Source organism: Salvelinus fontinalis, chromosome 24 (assembly GCF_029448725.1).
Source record: "Salvelinus fontinalis isolate EN_2023a chromosome 24, ASM2944872v1, whole genome shotgun sequence".
Lineage (NCBI taxonomy): Eukaryota > Metazoa > Chordata > Actinopteri > Salmoniformes > Salmonidae > Salvelinus > Salvelinus fontinalis.
The window spans coordinates 4,436,989-4,458,410 of record NC_074688.1 but is presented as its reverse complement, the minus strand read 5'-3'; the positions used below and the strand labels follow the sequence as shown (position 1 = coordinate 4,458,410).

At 40.9% G+C, this 21,422-nt stretch overlaps 1 protein-coding gene and 1 long non-coding RNA gene across 3 annotated transcripts; both read right to left on the bottom strand.

The window, feature by feature from the left end:
• Positions 1-1,433: 1,433 nt before the first annotated feature.
• On the bottom strand, positions 1,434-2,982 carry LOC129822625 (uncharacterized). The gene is made up of 3 exons (XR_008754496.1): positions 2,890-2,982; positions 2,496-2,682; positions 1,434-2,392 (listed from the first exon to the last, which is right to left on the bottom strand). It is a non-coding gene; the product is annotated as an uncharacterized LOC129822625 (long non-coding RNA).
• An 82-nt stretch (positions 2,983-3,064) lies between these two features.
• Positions 3,065-5,911, bottom strand: LOC129822624 (uncharacterized). Of its 2 annotated transcripts, XM_055880990.1 has the most exons (10): positions 5,564-5,909; positions 5,097-5,420; positions 4,875-4,910; positions 4,616-4,666; positions 4,348-4,455; positions 4,180-4,204; positions 4,022-4,065; positions 3,873-3,923; positions 3,662-3,774; positions 3,065-3,362 (listed from the first exon to the last, which is right to left on the bottom strand). In XM_055880990.1, exons 1-10 carry the CDS (start codon positions 5,610-5,612, stop codon positions 3,222-3,224), a joined length of 942 nt encoding a protein of 313 aa, XP_055736965.1. In that variant the 5' UTR covers positions 5,613-5,909; the 3' UTR covers positions 3,065-3,221. The 2 variants fall into 2 exon arrangements, with proteins under 2 accessions (XP_055736965.1, XP_055736964.1); XM_055880989.1 differs by having other exon boundaries at positions 3,071-3,362; positions 4,022-4,204; positions 5,564-5,911.
• Between the last annotated feature and the right edge of the window lie 15,511 nt (positions 5,912-21,422).

Genomic DNA, 21,422 nt, shown 5'->3' with positions numbered 1-21,422 from the left:
ATGAACATGAAAACAAGACACATACAAAATAACAAACAAACTAACCGTCACAGTCCCGTGTGGCACAAACACTGACACAGAAAACAACCACCCACAAATCCCCAACACAAAACAAGCCACCTATATATGATTCTCAATCAGGGACAACAATTGACAGCTGCCTCTGATTGAGAACCATATTAGGCTGAACACAGAAACAGACAAACTAGACACACAACATAGAATGCCCACCCAGCTCACATCCTGACCAACACTAAAACAAGCAAAACACATAAGCACTATGGTCAGGACGTGATTAAAGGGAATTTATTTATAACGTATTAAAGGGAACTTAATTTAATACGGTATAACAGGCTTTTAAAATGTAATATTGGTGCACAATTTCTATTTCTACTTAAAATAGGGAAGCAAAAAAGCACTATTTTCGTGGAACAACACATTGGTGTCCTGTCAGGACACCATGATGAACATATTGCCTTTCCTTATCTATATTTTCCACAAGGTTTTTGTCTGCCTTTGCTAACCAAAAGCAACGTATGAACCTGTTCATTCATCATGAATTGTTTTTCTCACTATGGCAAATACCCTTATGGTAACTGGAATAATCATTCATAATGAGCAATAAAACAACACGGCAATTGAGCCACATTTATTTTCTCCATAAGACTTTTCTTGGTCTCTCTTGTCCTCTTCTTTCAATTAAATATGTGGAGAAAAAAAGCGGTCTGATGCTGTCCCTCTCCTTGGGTGTAGATAATGTGTTGAGATGAGACTCACTCAGAAATCTTCAGAGATGCATCGGCTGGACTGGTGTTGACTTGATTCAGTGAGTTCCGTTTTAAGCAGAATATAGACAATTTAGCATGATATATTGATATTGCAAGAAAATATTTAACATTCAAAGCCCGTCGGTATCATATTTAGGTATACTTGCAACGCAAAGAACAACTCTAGATATCTTACATACTCATACTATTATTTGATTGATTTAGCCTGCTCAAGAGCTTAAACGATTTAAGCTATCAACACAAAACCAACTTCCAAATGTCCAGACTGCCCCAAGTTGGATTGCTTGAGATAATATTTTTGATAGCATTTATACTTTTTGAACTTCAACAATATTTAAATGAGCACCTAATGCATTTTAATGGCAAAAAAGGCCCATAGACTTGAATGGTAAAACAATTATACAAATCTAGACCTATCTCCTACACTGTTTAAGCTATCAACACCAAACCAATGTTGAGATGTTCAGACTGGCCCAACTTAGACTGCTTGCCAAAGATATTCGATACTATGTAACTTATGGAACTATAACCTTTAAACGTTGCATAAATTTGAATGAGAACCATAGGAATAGTGGTTGATATTCACAATGGTCCAGCTCCTATGTTAATTAAGTTACAAAACCAACTTTAAAACGTCAGGCTATCCTCATTTCAAATTCTTTATTGACTATAAGCACATAAATTGGCATACATTAGTATAAAATAACCAACATAAACTCTTGAACCGTTCAAGCTAGACACCAAACCAACTATCACATGTTCAGGCGATCCTAACTTTCAGTTCTTAAAAACTTGTATCAATTATAACTATTTACATTTCTATAATTAGCATAAAATAACTCACCAACAGAAACTGTTGAACCGTTCAAGCTAGAGAAACTAAACCAACTATCACGTTTGGGCTATCCTAACTTCCAATTCTTAAAAACGTTAATAATCTAAAATCATATAAATGTGCAAACATTAGCATAAATTAACGTACCAATTGTAACTGTTCAAGCTAGAGACACCAATGCACATGTTCAGGCTATTCTAACTTCAAATTATTTTAAATCATTGTCAACTATTTCTATAAACATTTTCATAATTAGTATGAAATAACTCAGAAACAGTAACTGTTGAACCGTTCAAGCTAAAGGCACCAAAACCAACGTTCTCATGTTCAGGCTATCCTAACTTCAAATTCTTAAAAACGTTGATCAACTACGACTATACAAATTAGCATAAGAACACACCAACAGTAACTCTTGAACCATTCAAGCTAGAGGTACCAATCCAACTTTTACATGTTCAAGCTATCCTATCCAATACATTTATCAATCAGCCAAATAATCAATCTTTTAAAAAATGTTTTTTTTTATATATATATATATATATTTTTTTACATCTACCTACTTTTTCCCCCTTCAACTATAATCAGTCACTGCCACTACTAGTACTTATTTCAAAACCACAAATACTTTAAAACAAGCACGACCACATTTTCTTCAGGAAATGTACTTTTCTCGTTTGATACAGAATGACTATTTAGAAAGAAAGAAAGTTGACATCGTAGAATCTGTCCTCAAGCCTGGCACACCACTCTGCACGGTCCAAGCCACTCTCTAAAGAGAACATGTCATAGGGTCTAATAAGTTAACATCAAAGTACAGTTTGATTCTGTCTGTCCATTCATTATTGGTATAATATGGCCAAAAATATAGCTACCTTCTCTTTCTTTGAGAAGAGCGGGGAAGTAAAATGCAGCAAATGTGGGGATGTTCTTGGGCTGGTCTCGCAGGACCTCTCGAACCAACCCCTCCAAGATATTGCCAAACCCACGTGGAAGCCGAAGGTGAGTGTTTGAGAAAGGCAGACATCTTCCTTGGTCAAACACAGGTCTGCTAACGCGTCACTGGAATTTGGACAGATAAAGAATATCTGCGTGACTTGCTTTGCTATTACTTTTAAAATGTATTTATTTTGTCAACTTTATCCCGGTAAGAACTAACTAATGTTGTGAGATTAACGTTAGCTAACGTTCTGCAGTGTGCGATTGGATGCAGTGCTAGCAGGAGGCTGCTGCATGGAGAAATAAAGATATCATTGAACATGACATTACCTTTAGCTAATGTTTTTGGCCTCAAACAGTTTCGCAAAACGTGTGTTTTGCATCAGCAACAGTTGATGCCAGAGTGTTGATGCTTGTTGCTAGGAAACAAGGCTCTAACTACGGCAACTAAAGAGGTTCAAACTGAGTGAGATACCAAATGACACATGAAACCACACCATGACACAAAAGTTTGACTTTATTGGATGAAAGTTATAGAAACAACTTGCTACAGTTAAAAACATGCAAACAAAACAGCCAAGGATGAATAATATAAGTACAGTGACAGTCATTTCTCACTTGCTCTCTCTTATTCCCTCTTTTATCACCTCCAGCCGCAATGGTTAAGAGTAGGTGATGACAGCGTACTCAGAGTTTGTGCTCATCTTCCTGGAGACCTCTCGGGGCTGGACATGCAGTCTATCAGCTGAGCGGGAGGCCTGCAGATGGGACCTAGCTTCAGGGCGTGCCTCTTCTCTCCACCTCTGCAGGGGGGACATGAAACACACAGGATTCCATTTCAGGTGAGATTCACATAAAGTCTCAACCTGTGACTGTGGCTGCATTAGCCAATAATAGCCATTACACAACCTCCACTGACATATTACGTTGAATATGGTGAATGTCAGTAATATGGTCACATATGGTGACGTATGGTGGTGTTGATGTAAAATAATGATGTGTGGTGTTGTAGAAGTTATATTAAATAATAGATAATACATTTTATTTGTAGAGCGCTTTCCATTTCACACAGACCCACAAAGTGGTAGTTTCCAATCCTCACCTCTCTATGGTCCCCCGGTGCCAGGTAGGCGATCTGTGTGAGCTCGGGTGTGCTGGCCCCTCGCATAGTGATCATTATGTCAGCATAAGGAACCTCATGATCACTCTGGCAATCTGGGTCAAAACAGGAAATGCAATGTTTTGTACAGTAGATTTTCTTAGAATACACCCAGTTTAGCAACTGAAATGAATGGTACATTCCATTAGCTTACCAGCTGGAGTTATTCTCAGTGCCACTCTCTCACAATTAGTTAAGCATGCACCTATAAGATAAGTCATCTTATATTATATTAAGTAACCTATTAGAATTACAACATTGAGTGATCTGGTTGTTTCAGAATAATATTAAACAAATATTTACCTGTTGTCGGCCTTCCAACACTAGATCCTTCTCTTGACGTTGTGCTGATAAAAGACCAATGAACAAATTCCACATAGGAAGTCCACATAATAATTGCCAATGAAAAGTGTGTTAAAATGCCTTCGCAAACATGCCACATTGTATGAAAAAAAACATACCCTGTACCGATAACAGCAGGTTTTCCTGAAATACACAAGAAATCGCATTAATTAAATATTACTGTAGTTATTAATTAATAACAACTTTGGAAAGTAGTGATCATATTTGACAACATTCGGATTCAGAAACTGGCCGTTCATAATTGAATTTACAACGTGTATACGCACCTTTGCAATATCGATTGCGGCTCATACATAAGTAGACAGCCACGGCTGCCAACACAGCAGCCACAATAACTGTCACTGTTGCCAACACTTTGACAACTGTGAATTCCTCTGTATTGAAGACAGCACAGAGACAATATTATTATTGAATCTCAGTTTGCAACCCGTTCGTCATTGCCTCAAACGGGGGCTTACTTTTGTTGTTTGCAATACATTTAAACATGTTTCACAATTTCTTTTTAAGGAGTAGATTAGCAGCATTTTGTCTCACCATGATCTATTATTGAGTCTTCGTGGTTACTCAACGCTGTCACCGATACATCTAAAACACAGAAAATGGTAGACATCAGGATCAAGTCAGATAGTGAAATTTGATGGGTTGAGATTATTTTGTGCCTATGTCATTCAACAGCCTCAGAGCAATTCAATTAGACTATTACAGAAAATGAGATTTAGGCTGCACCCTATTCCCTATATAGTGAACTTCTTTTGACCAAAGTCTCAGTAACAGATTCTCCAGTGAGACTTACCAGTATTGACCGTTGTGGCCGGGGCACTACGTCGACCTGGCAAAAGAAAAGACAATATCATTTAAAACAATTATCCAGTAATTACTGATGTATAAATGTATTCACTTTTTTTAACAGAATTAAGATAATTAATTTGAACACAATTTGTTTTTAGAGGTAGAATGCACATGCTGTAAGAACTACAGTGTACAGTAGGGGTCATTTCAACCCGTTTTTGTCTACCTTGTGCCTGCAGTGATACCAAAACCTCTATCTTGTGTGATAAATGTTTGCTTTCGTGATCTTCAGAAAAGCAGGTGTAGTTGTACCGAAAATCTTCCGTGGACAGATGTGGAAAATACAATGGTAGTGTGCAGAGGTCACCACTCTTTGTGACATTTTTTGTTTCCCTTGGCCTAGGACAATGAGGACAGTCTGGGAGTTTGATCCAGTGGCCACGGACAAATCCAGATGAACAGTTGTAGATGCAGTTCAATACCAGAGGTTCTCCAACTGCTGCGTAGATGACTTCATGCTGTTTCTCCAGGTCGATACAGGTTACTGAATCTGTAATGAAAAAGGCATACATTGAGGCAACGATTCTTCAGTCAGTAGGCCTTGGATATAAATATATAGCTTGAGGACATTTGATAATCCTTGTGCCAGAAACCAAAAACACATCAAGTAAAACGTAGAGGAATTAATTTTACCTTGGTTTCCCAAAAGAAGCAGCAATGGCAAATGGGCTAAAATTAGCATCCTGTTCAAATTTGTCCAGATCCCCTATGTTTCAACTATATGAATAGGTTAGCTCTCGGGAATTTGCTTGATTAAAAATACACTTGCACCATTGGTGTCACAGTTGGTTGTGCCATCATATTGCAGTATGCACCAGGTAGAAGGTACAGGAAGTGGTGTTCAACAGGATGCCTGATAAAAGTGTTCTTAACTTTCCATTCAAACATCTGCTTTTGTAGATTTGGGTAATGGAAAGATCCATAGGAAACATGAAACAAAATGGCATTTTAATACGCATACTGAAATGCAATTGCATTCGTGTGGTGTTTTCGAGTATACCCATGTTTTTTTACATTTATTTTAATGGTAATTCGTTGCTAGAGATCTTTTACAACTTTTTCTTTGAGTAAAGTTCTTAATAATGTAATGTGAATGTATACATTCCACATTATATCCAATTACAGTTTTGTTTGGATACTTTATGTACTGTATGCAGCTGTTAACACAGATATTTAAATGTAAAGTACATGTACAAAATGGTTAAATATCTAAACGTATTTTTGTGAGCTTTAATACCACCTAAAACATGACAAAACTAGACCATTTTTAAAAGTCATTCATGTAGCCTTGTAGTACTGTGACTTACAATGTCTACTTCTTGATACTCACAAACAATAGTAGGCTTTGTGTTAACGCCTGCGTTGCACGACTGCAGCTATAGATTTGCACAGCAATTCACCCTCTGCTGGGGAGTGAGAGACAAACAGGAAACATCCTACATTCATTTACCACAAGAAAAAGAAGAATGCATCATGTAACAAAATGTTGAATAATTATATTTTGTCAGTCTAACGTTGTTGTCTTCTGACTTGATGTTTGGTACTTTGCACATATTGTAAGTTATACAGTATACTGTAAACCTAGTGGTATTTAGGGTTGTTCTGTTGTACACAAACTTAACTCAAATCACCTATCAAGGGTACACCAGCATGATATCAAAAAGATCAAACCCATGCATACAGTATTTTAACAGTGTTTTATTGAGTGTGTCGGGGACAGAATACAAAAACTCTCGACACACTACATTCGCTGCTGCATTAGGCTGATAGTAACACTCAAATGTCTATTTACATTTGCAGCCCACAACCGAATCGATCCTTTCATTTAAGTGTTGCTGTGTAGGTTGTCTTTTGGCTGTCTGTTTGTTTGTGCTGTTGGAAAGTAGGGAGAGGGAAAACAAGACTTTTTCGAAGCACCGAAAAAAATGAAACATTGTGCCGAAGTCGCCCGGCTTGGTGCATCAACTATTGATAAACCTATTGCAGGTTTTGTCACTGCGTTTGTTCCAAAGCCTGGTGAGGAAGAGGATTATTGCATGTCTGAGTCTGACCTGCATTAATAAACAGTAATTCATTACCCACTTTTTCACCTCGCCTTTACACTTAAGCTGTGGTTCATTTTAGGATCGTCCTGGGGGTGTAGGTTACCGGGGTTGTCACGGATGATATTCCACACTGTGACAGGCGTTGCATAATATCAGAAAGAAACCTGTGCATACAGAACTTAATTTGATTGATTATTGGCATCAACTTTCTTGAAACAAGACTTTTTAGTTTTCATATACTGTCATCGGGAATCCTTGATTCCCTCCTCAAGAAGAATCAGTCCAGATCGGAAAAGAGGCCTTGACTGGCATAGCTTTCTAGACGCATTGCATTCACTTTGAAAGTGCAAGGTAACAGGAGAGCACGTTGAATACCATTTGTATAACTGACCAGGAGGCTTCTTGGAATCAGGTTGCGTCATGGTTCACATTTCACTTTCAATGACTGAGGTCTCAGTTTCATCCTTTGGATCAAACGGCCTCATATCCCTTTGAGTACACTGGGCAAACCGAGATACAGGTTAACGGGACAATGTGGAATTTATTTGACATTTTCTAAGAATGTATAAGTTGTATAGTGTTGGGTCTCTTCTGTTGGGTCTCTCAGCATTATGGATCAATCCTCTACTGAAACAACCTGCCTTTGCTTCAGGTATTTTCTCAAGTTGTTTTATATATTGTAGCACTTTACATGTAATACTTGTGTTCACTAAAAAGCTCCCTCACTTGATATACAGGGTACTGTGCAATACATTTATCACGTCAAAATAATAATTCAGTAACATGACTTTGTAACGAGACAAACTTATGAGTGAATTATGTTTTTTTGTCTCTGACATTCATTCATGTAGGTCTCGTGGAAGTGAATCCTGATCTGGGCCTCAGTGTTGAGCAACAGCGTAGCCCATGTCCTGAGGGAACCTACTTTTCAGCAAAACTCTGTGTGGAGTGTCCCTCAGGATATTTGTGAGTACCGGACAATCTTTATTCTTTCAGTAACTCAATGAGTCAGCTTCCATTGTACTGTTCTGTTCATAAGACATAAGCAGATACTTATTATTTAAGTGTCAAAAAAGTCAATGAATTAAGTAAAAGGTTAGAAAATGCTATATGATTTTCGTTATAGTTGTCTTGGAAATGTGTCTGCACCAAGGAGATGCCCGGCAGGACAGTACAACCACTACACAGGAAGAAGTAGCATTGAAGACTGCAAGGTATTATATGAATTTGTGCTGTTCATCCATCATATGTGATATGCACTGTCCATATACTCATACTATATCTATGATATTTCTCTGTCTGCTGTAGCCCTGTTTGCATGGTTTAGTTAGCACAGAGGACAGAGTAGACTGCAGACTTTGTCCTGCCGGGTTCCGTTGTGATCCAGCCACTGGGACGCTAGAACCATGCCCACCAGGACAGCACTCTCCAGAGGGACTCCTTCAGTGCCTGCCCTGTCCCTTTGGGTCTGTCTGCCCCAATGGATACCCTCAAAAGGTATAGGTTGTGGTATTTTGTTTTTCACTGCAGTTGATAATCTAACCATCACTTACAGTATATATGTGTGTGTTTTCGAAATAGTTTATATATATTATAAATGAAGATATTCATAGTTTGATCAGTGTGATGCAATCTTTAATGCACACGGATGAGTAGGGTAAAGAGAAATCTGTGATTCTGTTTTCTTACCACTTTAGTGTGGACCTGGAGAGGAGCCCAACCCGAGCCAGACGGAATGCACATACTGCCCAGCAGGATTCTTCTCCACTCTGTGCAGTGCCCAGTGTCATCCGTGTCCAGCAGGCAAGTCACCAAGACTGTCCGTTATGGAAAAATAATTAAGTTATAAGTAGAAGCACAGAGTTTTCCCTGGTCAGGTCAGGAAAAACTCCTGGTGTAGACTGGTGCAATCCTCTGCCTTTCCCTCAATGAAACGGTTTTGTCACGACTTCTTCCGAAGTCGGCTCCTCTCCTTGTTCGGCGGTCGACGTCACCGGCTTTCTAGCCATCGCCGCTCCATTTTTCATTTATCCATTTGTTTTGTCTTGTTCCCTGCACACCTGGTTTACATTCCCCAATCACACTACATGTATTTATTCCTCTGTTTCCCCTCATGTCTTTGTGTGTGATTGTTTCGTGTTACGTGTCATTTTTAACCGCTATTTCTGGTGTGCATTTATTCCGTGTTTTATATCACGAGGTATGTTTATTTGTTTGTACTTTATTATTGTGACTGTTTGTGCGTTTTTGCACTTTGGCATATTGGATGGAGGTTTCGACGCAGTGGCGTCCGTCTGTTGGTTTTCTCCTGCCTAAATAAAGTGTGCGCCTGTTCACAACTCTCTGCTCTCCTGCACCTGACTCTGCTCCCAGTACGCACACCATTGACAGGTTTCAATACAGACACCAGATTAGCGATACAGTTATTACCTTCTGGACTAAGTTTTTCAAAAGATTTAATCCAGATGTGGTCCCTCCTTTCTAAATGAAGGGGGAAAAAATTCAGATGGGGTGGAACAGGATTCAGACAACACAGGATCACGTTGATCAGGATAAAAAAAATAAAAAAAAACGGCCACATATATTTTAGTGGAAGGATTGTACAATGCCGGATGGAACATTTTATATGAGATCAACTGAAAGTCATTTCTCACCACTCCAGGGAGCTACTGCCCACAGAAAAGGACCTCCCAACCTTTGGCCTGTCTCCTTGGACAGTACTCCATGCCTGGCCAAACACAGTGCAGGAGCTGCAATGGGACCTCTCTATGTGGAGGCACTGTGGTACCTCGCTGGAGTAGGACAGGGGAACAGCTAGCTCAGCGGTCAAGACAGCCTGCTCCCCACTGCCCTCCTGGGACACACATAAACAGTGAGGAGGGAGCAGCCTGCATCGTTTGTCCTATAGGTGAGGTCATTAGATTTCCGTAAAATTCTGTAATAAAATACATCTCAGTTAGACTCCACTAACACTCTTTGATTTTAATATTTTGATTGACAGTGAACGGTATAAATGGAAATCTATAAATTGAATTCTCACAGGTCATTACTGTGTTGGAGGTGTTGCTTTGCCATGCCCAGCAGGAACCTATGGACCCAAAGAGGGCCTACAGAGGGTGAGGGACTGCCCCCCTTGTCCAGCAGGTAATCAGACCATCCTCAGGGCATCTCCACAGTGGGGATTCACTGAAGTTACGATACCAACATAAATGTATAGTCGATGAATATACAAGTTGTACCAGAGGCTGACTTTCAAAAAAAATACAGTTGAAAAATGTATGTTTCCTGCTTCTTGTTTGATCTGCAGATATCTGCAGCGTTTGCGGTTTATGTTATCTTATGTGATGTTATGCCAATGGTATGGTATGTTTTGTGATGTTATGTGTGCTGCGCTTTGCTCTGCTTTGTTATGTCATATCATCTTATGTTGTTTCTATCGGCTGGAATGGATGAGTAATTGTAACACTTATAATTAATACTCTTTATCAGGGTTTTACTGTCTGGAAGGCAGCTCACGGAGACCGGGCTCCCTATTCATGTGTCCACAAGGGTATTACTGTGAGGAGGGCACAGAGACACCCCACGGGTCACCTTGCCCTGCTGGCACTGCCGGAGAACAACTGGGCCAGACAAGTAGGACAGCCTGCCGGAGATGTTCAGAGGGACGATTCTGTCCTGCAGGTAAGGCACAGTACAAACACACTGCACTTAGCTACTGGAATGGAACATTATATACAGCACCAGTCAAAGGTTTGGACACACCTAATCATTCAAGGGAATTTCATTATTTTGACTATTTTATACGTTGTAGAATAACCCTGGTTTGAATCCAGGCTTGATCTCAACCGGCCGTGATTGGGTGTCCCATAGGGCACCGCACAATTGGCCCAGCGTCGTCCAGGTTTGGTCGGTGTAGGCCGTCATTGTAAATAAGAATTTGTTCTTAACTGACTTGCCTAGTTAAATGAATTAATAAAAATAGAAAACAGTGAAATAACACATATGGAATCATGTAGTAACAAAAAAAGTGTTACAACAAATCAAATATATTTTATATTTTTCAAAGTAGCAACCCTTTTCCTTGATGACAGCTTTGCACACTCTTGGCATTCTCTCAACCAGCTTCACAGGAATGCTTTTCCAACAGTCTTGAAGGAGTTCCCACATATGCTGAGCACTTGTTGGCTGCTTTTCCCTCACTCTGCGGTCCAACTCATCCCAAACCATCTCAATTTGGTTGAGGTCAGGCGATTGTGGAGGCCAGGTCATCTGATGCAGCACTCCATCACTCTCCTTGGTCAAATAGCCTTTACAGGGAAAGGGGGATAACTAGTCAGTTGTACAACTGAATTCCTTCAACTGAAATGTGTCTTCTGCATTTATCCCAACCCCTCTGAAACAGAGAGGTGCAGGGGGCTGCCATAATCAACATCCACGTCTTCGGCACCCGGGGAACAGTGGATTAACTGCCTTGCTCATGGGCAGAATGAGAGATTTTTAACTTGTCAGCTCGGGGATTCGATCCAGCAAACTTTCAGTTACTGGCACAATGCTCTAACCACTAGGCTACAGCCTGGAGGTGTGTTTTGGGCCATTGTCTTGTTGAAAAACAAATGATAGTCCCACTAAGTACAACCCAGATGGGATGACGTAGCGCTGAAAAAGGCTGTGGTAGCCAATCAAAACAAACCCACACTATCACACCTCTTCCTCCACACATGCAGAGATCATCCGTTCACCTACTCTGCGTCTTACAAAGACACGGCGGTTAGAACCAAAAATCTCAAATTTGGGCTCATCAGACCAAAGGACAGATTTCCACCAGTCTAATTAACTTTTAACAAGGCACACCTGTTAATTGAATAGTAAAGAATAGTAAAGCCCCCTTTACTGACTCAAATAACCGACCAATCAGCCTGTTACCAACCCTTAGTAAACTTCTGGAAAAAATTGTGTTTGACCAGATACAATGCTATTTTACAGTAAGAAATTAACAACAGATTTTCAGCATGCTTATAGGGAAGGACACTCTACAAGCACAGCGCTTACACAAATGACTGATGATTGTCTGAGAGAAATTGATGATAAAATGATTGTGGGGGCTGTCTTGTTAGACTTCAGTGCAGCTTTTGACATAATTGATCATAGTCTACTGCTGGAAAAACGCATGTGTTATGGCTTTACACCCCCTGCTATAATGTGGATAAAGCGTTACTTGTCTAACAGAACAAAGAGGGTGTGCTTTAACGGAAGCCTATCAAATATAATCCAGTAAGAATCAGGAATTCCCCAGGGTAGCTTTTTAGGCCCCTTGCTTTTTACATTTTTTACTAACGACATGCCATTGACTTTGAGCAAAGCCAGAGTTTCTATGTATGGGGATGACTCAACACTATACACGTCAGCTACTACGGCGACTGAAATGACTGCAACACTCAATAAAGAGCTGCAGTTAGTTTCACAGTGGGAGGCAAGGAATAAGTTAGCCCTAAATACTTCTAAAACTTAAAGCTTTGTATTTGGAACAAAACACTCACTAAACCCTAAACCTCAACTAAATCTTGTAGTTAATAATGTGGAAATTGAGTAATTTGAGATGACTAAACTGCTTGGAGTAACACCAGATTGTAAACTGTCATGGTCAATACATATTGATGCAGTAGTAGCTAAGATGCGGAGAAGTCTGTCTATAATAAAGGGATGCTTTGCCATCTTAACAACACTATCAACAAGGCAGGTCCTACAGGCCTTAGTTTTGTCGCACCTTGACTACTGTTCAGTCGTGTGGGCAGGTGCCACAAAAAAGAACGTAGAAAAATTGCAATTGGCTCAGAACAGGGCAGCACAGCTGGCCCTTGGATATACACAGGGAGCTAATATTAATAGTATGCATGTCAATCTCTCCTGGCTGAAAGTGGAGGAGATATTGACTTCATCACTACTTTTATTTATGAGAGGTATTGACATGTTGAATGCACTGAGCTGTCTGTCTAAACTACCGGCACATAGCTCGGACACCCATGCATACCCCACAAGACATTCCACAAGAGGTCTCTTCACATTCCCCAAGTCCAGAACAGACTATGTGAGGCACACAGTACTACATAGAGCCATGACTACATGGAACTCTATTCCCCAACAAGTAACTGACGCTAGCAGTAAAATTTGATTTAAAAAACAGATTAAAAAAACACCTTATGGAACAGCGGGGACTGTGAAGCAACACAAACATTGGCACAGACACACGCATACACACACACACACACAGACACACACACACACACACACACACACACACACACACACACACACACACACACACACACACACACACACACACACACACACACACACACACACACACACACACACACACACACACACACACACACACACACACACACACACACACACACACACACACACACATACACATGGATTTAGTACTGTAGATATGTGGTAGGGGCCTGCTGGCACACAGTGTGTTGTGAAATCTGTGAATGTATTATCATGTTTTAAAATATAAACTGCCTTAATTTTGCTGGACCCCAGGAAGAGTAGGAAGGAATAATAAATACAAACAAATTGAAATGCATTCCAGGTGACTACCTCACAAAGCTGGAAGGCAAAGGGTGGCTAAGTATATTTGTTTAACACTTTTTTGTTTACTACATGATTCCATATGTGTTATTTCATAGTGTTGATGTCTTCACTATTATTCCACAATGTAGAAAATAGTACAAATAAAGAAAAACCCTGGAATGAGTAGGTATGTCCAAACTTTTGACTGGTACTGTATATTGCAGAAATATATCTGTATCTATCTATTACAAATATATTTCAGATGTTTAAACAAATGATAAAATGTAGTGTACTGTACCGAAGTCTGAGAGTTGTTTTATTTAAACAGTACATAAAACTATGTTGTCGGCTGTTCTTTGAAGGATTGTTATCATCCTTTTTGTTTTTTGTGGCAGGCTCTGCAGGCCATGGCTTGCCCTGTGCCCGTGGGAGGTTCTGCCCAGCTGGCACACTGGAGGAAGTGATATGCCCAAGGGGTACCTTTACTCCTCACCAAGGGGCTCTAAGTAAGGCATCACTTGCTTCATCTCTTTAACTATACTGAACAACAAAAAATTACACAACAAAGTGTTGTTCCCATGTTTCAGAAATGTTCCATTCGCACAAAAAACGTATTTCTCTCAAATTTTGTGCACAAATTAGTTTACATCCCTGTTAGTGAGCATTTCTCCTTTGCCAATATAATCCATCCACCTGACAGGTGTGGCATATCAAGAAGCTTAACAGCATGATCATTACACAGTTGCACCTTGTGCTGGGGACAATAAAAGACCACTCTAAAATGTGCAGTTTTGTCACACAACACAATGCCACAGATGTCTCAAGTTTTGAGGGAGTGTGCAATTGGCATGCTGACTGCAGGAATGTCCACCAGAGCTTTTGCCAGGGAATAAAATGTTAATTTATCTACCATAAGCCGCCTCCGACGTAGTATTAGAGAATTTCCCAGTACGTCCAACCGCAGACCACGTGTAAACCACGTCAGCCAATTTCTGCACAAACTGTAAGTGACCGTCTCAGGGAAGCTCATCTGCATGGTCTTCGTCCTCACCAGGGTCTTGACCTGACTGCAGTTTGGCGTCGTAACCGACTTCAGTGGGCAAATGCTCACCTTCGATGGCCACTGGTACGCTGGAGAAGTGTGCTCTTCATGGATGAATCCCGGTTTCAACTGTACCAGTCAGATGGCAGACAGCTTGTATGGCATTGTGTGGGAGAGTGGTTTGCTAATGTCAATGTTGTGAACTGAGTGCCCCATGGTGGCGGTGGGGTTATGGTATGGGCAAGCTTACGCTACGGACAACGAACATTGCATTTTATCGATGGCAATTATGAATGCACAGAGATACCGAGACGAGATCCTGAGGTCAATTGTCGTGCCATTCATCCACCACCATCACCTCGTGTTTCAGCATGATAATGCATAGCCCCATGTCTCAAGGTTCTGTACACAATTCCTGGATGCTGAAAATGTCACAATTCTTCCCTGGCCTGCATACTCACCAGACATGTCACCCATTGAGCATGTTTGGGATGCCCTGGATCGACGTGTATGACAGTGTGTTCCAGTTCCCGCCAATATCCAGCAACTTTGCACAGCCATTAAAGAGGAGTGGGACAACATTCCACAGGCCACAATCAACAGCCTGATCAACTCTATGAGAAGGAGATGTGTCGCCCTGCATGAGGAAAATGGTCGACTGATTTTCTGATCCACGCCCTTACCTTTTTAAAGGTATCTGTGACCAACAGATGCATATCTGTATTCCCAGTCATGTGAAATCCATAGATTAGGGCAGAATTAATTTATTTCAATTGACGCTTTTCCTTATGAACTGTAACTGTAACTGAAATTGTTGCATGTTGTGTTCATATTTTTGTTCAACACAATTATAGATGAAAGCAGGTATTTATTATGATTCCTCAAAAATTGATGTGATGCCCTACTCATGATAACATGATCAGGAAAAATGTAGGTCCCTAGAACAACAAGTCTTTAACATCTTTAGGTGTGAAGGACTGTTTAAGATGCCCAGCTGGCTTCTACTGCCCAGAGGGTACCCGTGACCCCATGCCTTGTCAGCCGGGCACATTTAACCCCCTGGAAGGTCAGGATGAGGCTACTGACTGCAGGGAGTGCTACCCGGGCAAGGCCTGCACACAAGTAGCCCTGAAGTCTCCGGATGTAGACTGCATGCAAGGGTAACTCTTTCTGACAGACTCTAACAGGTTGAAAATATAATGTTGTCTAGCAGCTATACTTCTGACAATACTGTACATGTGTTCTTACTTAGGTTCTGTTTCTTATCTTTTTGCAATTCTGGTCGATTTGTTTTGGGAATGTGAATCCCTTGAATTGTATAAAATAATAATATGGCTATAATACATTATAATACATGTATACATGTAAATTACACACTAGCCCAACTTATTTTTTTGTCTCTTTTAGATTTGTCTGTCCTCCTGGATCTTCCAGACCCAATGCTCTGACAAATGCCTGTCCACCGGGGACCCTTAGCAACCGCACTGACCTAACTGACCCTGCTCAGTGCCAGCGCTGCCCTGCGCGATATGCCTGTCTACGAGGTGCAACTCTATATGCTCGTCAATTAGCTAGCTTGTTAGCTTGCATATTTCTTTGCTCCAGCTTCATATACGTTATGCTAATTACAGTGCGTTGACCCTTGGCTACATTTGACATGACAAAATATGTCACCAGCTGCATACTTTTGTATTGTCCTACAAAGGTACAGGAGGTTCTCAGAGGCCTCCTCTCTCCTGCTTTCCCGGGCATTACTGCCCACCTGGAACCATGTTTCCTACCCAGCACAAGTGCCCAGTGGGCACGTGGAGTGAGCGCAGTGGGCTGGAGGCAGAGGGTGAGTGCCGCCCATGTCCACGTGGCTGGTACTGCCTGGCTGGGGTGTGGGGGCCGACTGGGAGGTGCAGCTCTGGACATTACTGCCCTGAAGGTAAGGACTGAAACACATCCATCGGAGAAAAGAGTAGAATTTAGTAGAATAGAAGCCCCTATTCTGAGTAGATATTTTCAATAGAAATATACAGTATATATCGATACTCTCCATATATCCACTAGTTCCAATATATCCATGATATTCGTTATTTCCTTATTTCCTTAAGTGCATGAGGGGGATAGTTTGTAGCGTGATTTCCTTTACAGGTCATTGAATTATTAAAACCGTATTATAATCTCCCACCATAATAATAGAGTCTTGTATTGCTTGTAGTCTTGATTAATTATGATATAAATTTTCAAAGAAGGTTCATCATTATTTGGACTGTATAGATTAATGATGCAAATCTGTTTATGGTCCAATAACATTTTTAAATGAATCCAGCTACCTTGTGGATCTGTTAATTAATGTCATTACCCCTTTTGAGTTCCATTTCCCACACAATTTCATCTTAAATTGTTAAATGAGTTTCCTGTAAACAATAGATATTATATTCCTTCTCTTTTAGCCAGGTAAATATTGATAGTCTGTTCTTATTATCTGGTAAGCCATTACAATTATACAATGCCTTGCAAGAGTATTCATCCCCCTTGGCGTTTTGTTGCATTACAACCTGTAATTTAAATGGATTTTATTTGGATTTCATGTAATGGACATACACAAAATAGTCCAAATTGGTGAAGTGAAATGAAAAAAATGACTTGTTTCAAAGAATTCTTAAAAATGTTAAAACGAAAAAGTGGTGCGTGCATATGTATTCACCCCCTTTGCTATGAGGCCCCTAAATAAGATCTGGTACAACCAATTACCTTCAGAAGTCACATAATTAGTTAAATAAAATCCACCTGTGTGCAATCTAAGTGTCACATGATCTATCATATGATCTCAGTATATATACACATGTTCTGAAAGACCCCAGAGTCTGCAACCCCCCCAAGCAAGGTGCACCATGGCACCACAACAAACCTGCCAAGAGAGGGCTGCCCACCAAAACTCACAAACCAGGCAAGGAGGGCATTAATCAGAAAGGCAACAAAGAGACCCAAGATAACCCTGAAGGAGCTGCAAAGCTCCACTGTAACGGTAATCCTCTTCCTCTTCATCCGAAGAGGAGGAGTAGTGATTGAACCAAGGCGCAGCGTTGTGAAATGACATGATTTAATTAAGACACGACAAAATAACTAAGACAGAAAACGAACTAGACTTGAATTAACTAACAAAATAACAAAACGAATGCGTAGACAAACCTAGACATACGAACTTACGAACTTACGAACTTACGACATACGAACAATAAAACACGAAGAACGCATGAACTGGGAAAAATAGACTACACAAAAATGACGATGTACAAACATACCGAACAGTCCCGTATGGTGCGACAAACACTGACACAGGAGACAACCACCCACAACGAACACTGTGAAACAACCTACCTAAATATGACTCTCAATTAGAGGAACGCCAAACACCTGCCTCTAATTGAGAGCCATACCAGGCAACCCTTAAACCAACATAGAAACAGACAACATAGAATGCCCACCCAAACTCACGTCCTGACCAACTAACACATACAACAAACTAACAGAAATAGGCCAGGAACGTGACATCCACGGTGGAGATTGGAGTATCTGTCCATAGGACTACTTTAAACCGTACACTCCACAGAGCTGGGCTTTACGGAAGAGTGACCAGAAAAAAGCCATTGCTTGAATACAAAAATTTGCCAATACGTTTGGTGTTCGCCAAAAGGCATGTGGGAGACTCCCAAAACATATGGAAGAAGTTACTCTGGTCAGATGAGACTAAAATTGAGCATTCTGGCCATCAAGGAAAACGCTATGTCTGGCGCAAACCCAACACTTCTCATCACCCCGAGAATACCATCCCCACAGTGAAGCATGGTGATGGCAGCATTGTGCTGTAGGGATGTTTTTCATCGGCAGGGACTGGGAAACTGGTCAGAATTGAAGGAATCATGGATGGCGCTAAATACAGGGAAATTCTTGAGGGAAACCTGTTTCAGTCTTCCAGAGATTTGAGACTGGGACGGAGGTTCACCTTCCAGCAGGACAATGACCCTAAGCATACTGCTAAAGCAGCACTCGAGTGGTTTAAGGGGAAACATTTAAATTTCTTGGAATGGCCTTGTCAATGCCCAGACCTCAATCAAATGAGAATCTGTGGTATGACTTAAAGATTGCTGTACACCAGCGGATCCCATCCATCTTGAAGGAGCTGGAGCAGTTTTGCCTTGAAGAACGGGCAAAAATCCCAGTTGCTAGATGTGCCAAGCTTATAGAGACATACCCCAAGAGACTTGCAGCTGTAATTGCTGCCATAGGTGGCTCTACAAAGAATTGACTTTGGGGGGGGTGAATAGTTATGCACGCTGAAGTGTTCTGTTTTTTTGTCTTATTTCTTGTTTGTTTCACAAGAAAAAATATTTTGTGTCTTCAAGGTGGTAGGCATGTTGTGTAAATCAAATGATACAAACCCCCAAAAAATCAATTTTAATTCCAGGTTGTAAGGCAACAAATAGGAACAATGCCAAGGGGGCGAATACTTTCGCAAGCCACTGTAACTGGCTATACTTATTTCACTATTTACCATAATGATATACAAGATTCAAATATATTCATCATAATATACTGTATGTTTTGTAAACTTACCATTAAAAAGAACCATAATGAATGAGTGTTCATATAGCTGTACCATGATATTTGCACTTACTAAGTAAACCTCCAATTGTTCTCCACTATTCCACCCGCTAAAACCTCCCCCCATCCCAAGTTGGGTTGTTGTCCAAGTGACTGGCGTACCACCCCTGTCCACCTGGATCCTAGGGCCTTTGAGAGATTGGGACCTATCCTTGAAAAAGAGCACAGAATGCCACCCACAGAACTGAAGCAGATTATCTGCCAAAAGCATTTGCATTGCTCTCACCTCAATTGTGTTGTATACATTTATTAAAAAAATATCTACATATTAAAACTTCTTGCATATCTTTATTTATTTTCACAATTAACAAATAATATGCGAGTAATGTAGGCACTTCATATGAAGGATTGTTACCTATAACCAGGATTGTTACCTATAACCAGGATTGTTAACTATAACCCGGATTGTTACCTATAACCAGGATTGTTACCAATAACCAGGATTGTTACCTATAACCAGGATTGTTACCTATAACCAGGATTGTTACCTATAACCAGGATTGTTAACTATAACCAGGATTGTTAACTATAACCAGGATTGTTACCTATAACCAGGATTGTTAACTATAACCAGGATTGTTACCTATAACCAGGATTGTTACCTATAACCCGGATTGTTACCTATAACCAGGATTGTTACCTATAACCCGGATTGTTACCTATAACCAGGATTGCCATTACAAAAATGACATTTTTGGCAAGCATTTATTATTTTGGCAAACAATTATTGTGATTCATCCTAGATTGTCCCGGACATCATTACCCCATAGCAACAGATGTGTGATACAACCACACACACACACACATACACACTCCCCACCCTTCCCCCACAAACAACCACAAGCTCAGATGTTCAACAGTTGTTGCATCCCCAAGCCCAACTCAAGAGAAGACTTGATGTGCGAATGCATATACAGTTGTAGCTGTTTGAGAAGGCATGCAAAATTGAGCAAGAATGGGGAGATGTGATTAACCAATGTCAAGTCTTAGCTGATGGAGCTTAGATACACTCCTTTCCCCTGAAACACACACACGCTGGTCTCCCTTTGTGACCATTTTCCCAAGCATCTCTGTGCAGTCAGAACTTTTGATTAATTTGTGCCACCAGGGCCACGATAATTTGATTATCCGAGTGTGATCCCCTCCCCATTGGTTAGAGCAGCTAGTGTTGGAAGCATCTGAGCAGCTAATGTCTTGCATCTGTACTCTTGTCCCCAGGAACAACGTATGGCACACAGTTTCCCTGCCCCCCTGGCACCTACAGCACCAAGATGGGCAACGGACAAAGAGAGGACTGCCGCTTCTGTCCTGGAGGGTCGTACTGTCCGGAGGGCACCTCCAAGCCTACACCCTGTCCACCGTAAGAGATGATGATGATGATGATGATGATGGTGAAGATGAATGATTAGAAGGACAAGAAGGAAGATAATGGGGATGATGCTACAAGTCATTTACTGCTGTTTCCGGTCTCTTCTAGCTCTACATTTCGCAGTCTGAAAGGAGGGCAGAGCCTGGATGATTGCTCTGTGTGCCCAGCAGGCTATTTTTGTCCCCTCCCAGCCACCGTCAGCCCCAGAGCGTGTGGAGCTGGCAGTTACTCTGTAAGACCCAGTTCACAACATGACGTCCACTTTGAGTGGTGAACTGACTGCAAGACAATCAGAAATATAAATGTTTTTCAGGCTTTATCTCATAAACCACTCGGATTGCCCTATTTAAATACAAAGATCGACATGTTCCTTTTCTAATCGCTTGGGCACCAAGTATCTTAAAAAGTAGCTCTTATCAGTAAAACAATATATTTTTACATTTTCGTTCATTCTTAAGGGCAAGCGATATCTGATCTTTCACGTTCATTAACTCATTAAGGTTTGTGAGTGAATTCTACGATCCAAGGTTACACATGTGTATAACCCTAGAGTACTGTACCTACTGCCACCCAGACTCACCCCTGAATATGCTTAATGTATACATTTCCCCTTTTCTTTTCTCGCTCTCTTTTCTTTTATTCAGGACGAGGGCTCGGTGGAGTGCTTCCCCTGTCTGCAGGGCCACTACTGCAGTAACGAGACGACCAGCGAGGAGGCCATGCTGAGTGTCATGGTCTGTCCTCCAGGCTTCCTGTGTTCCCAGGGCCTGGCCAGAGAGCCCCAGAGATCTGCCATCCTCT

Coding starts and splice junctions, on each gene's coding strand:
- LOC129822624 (XM_055880989.1), bottom strand. CDS start 5,612: ATGCTAATTTTAGCCCATTTGCCATTGCTGCTTCTTTTGGGAAACCAA. Junction 4,667..4,874: donor GGCCACAACGGTCAATACTG/GTAAGTCTCACT, acceptor TCTGTGTTTTAG/ATGTATCGGTGACAGCGTTG. Junction 3,363..3,661: donor CACCGGGGGACCATAGAGAG/GTGAGGATTGGA, acceptor TCCCCCCTGCAG/AGGTGGAGAGAAGAGGCACG.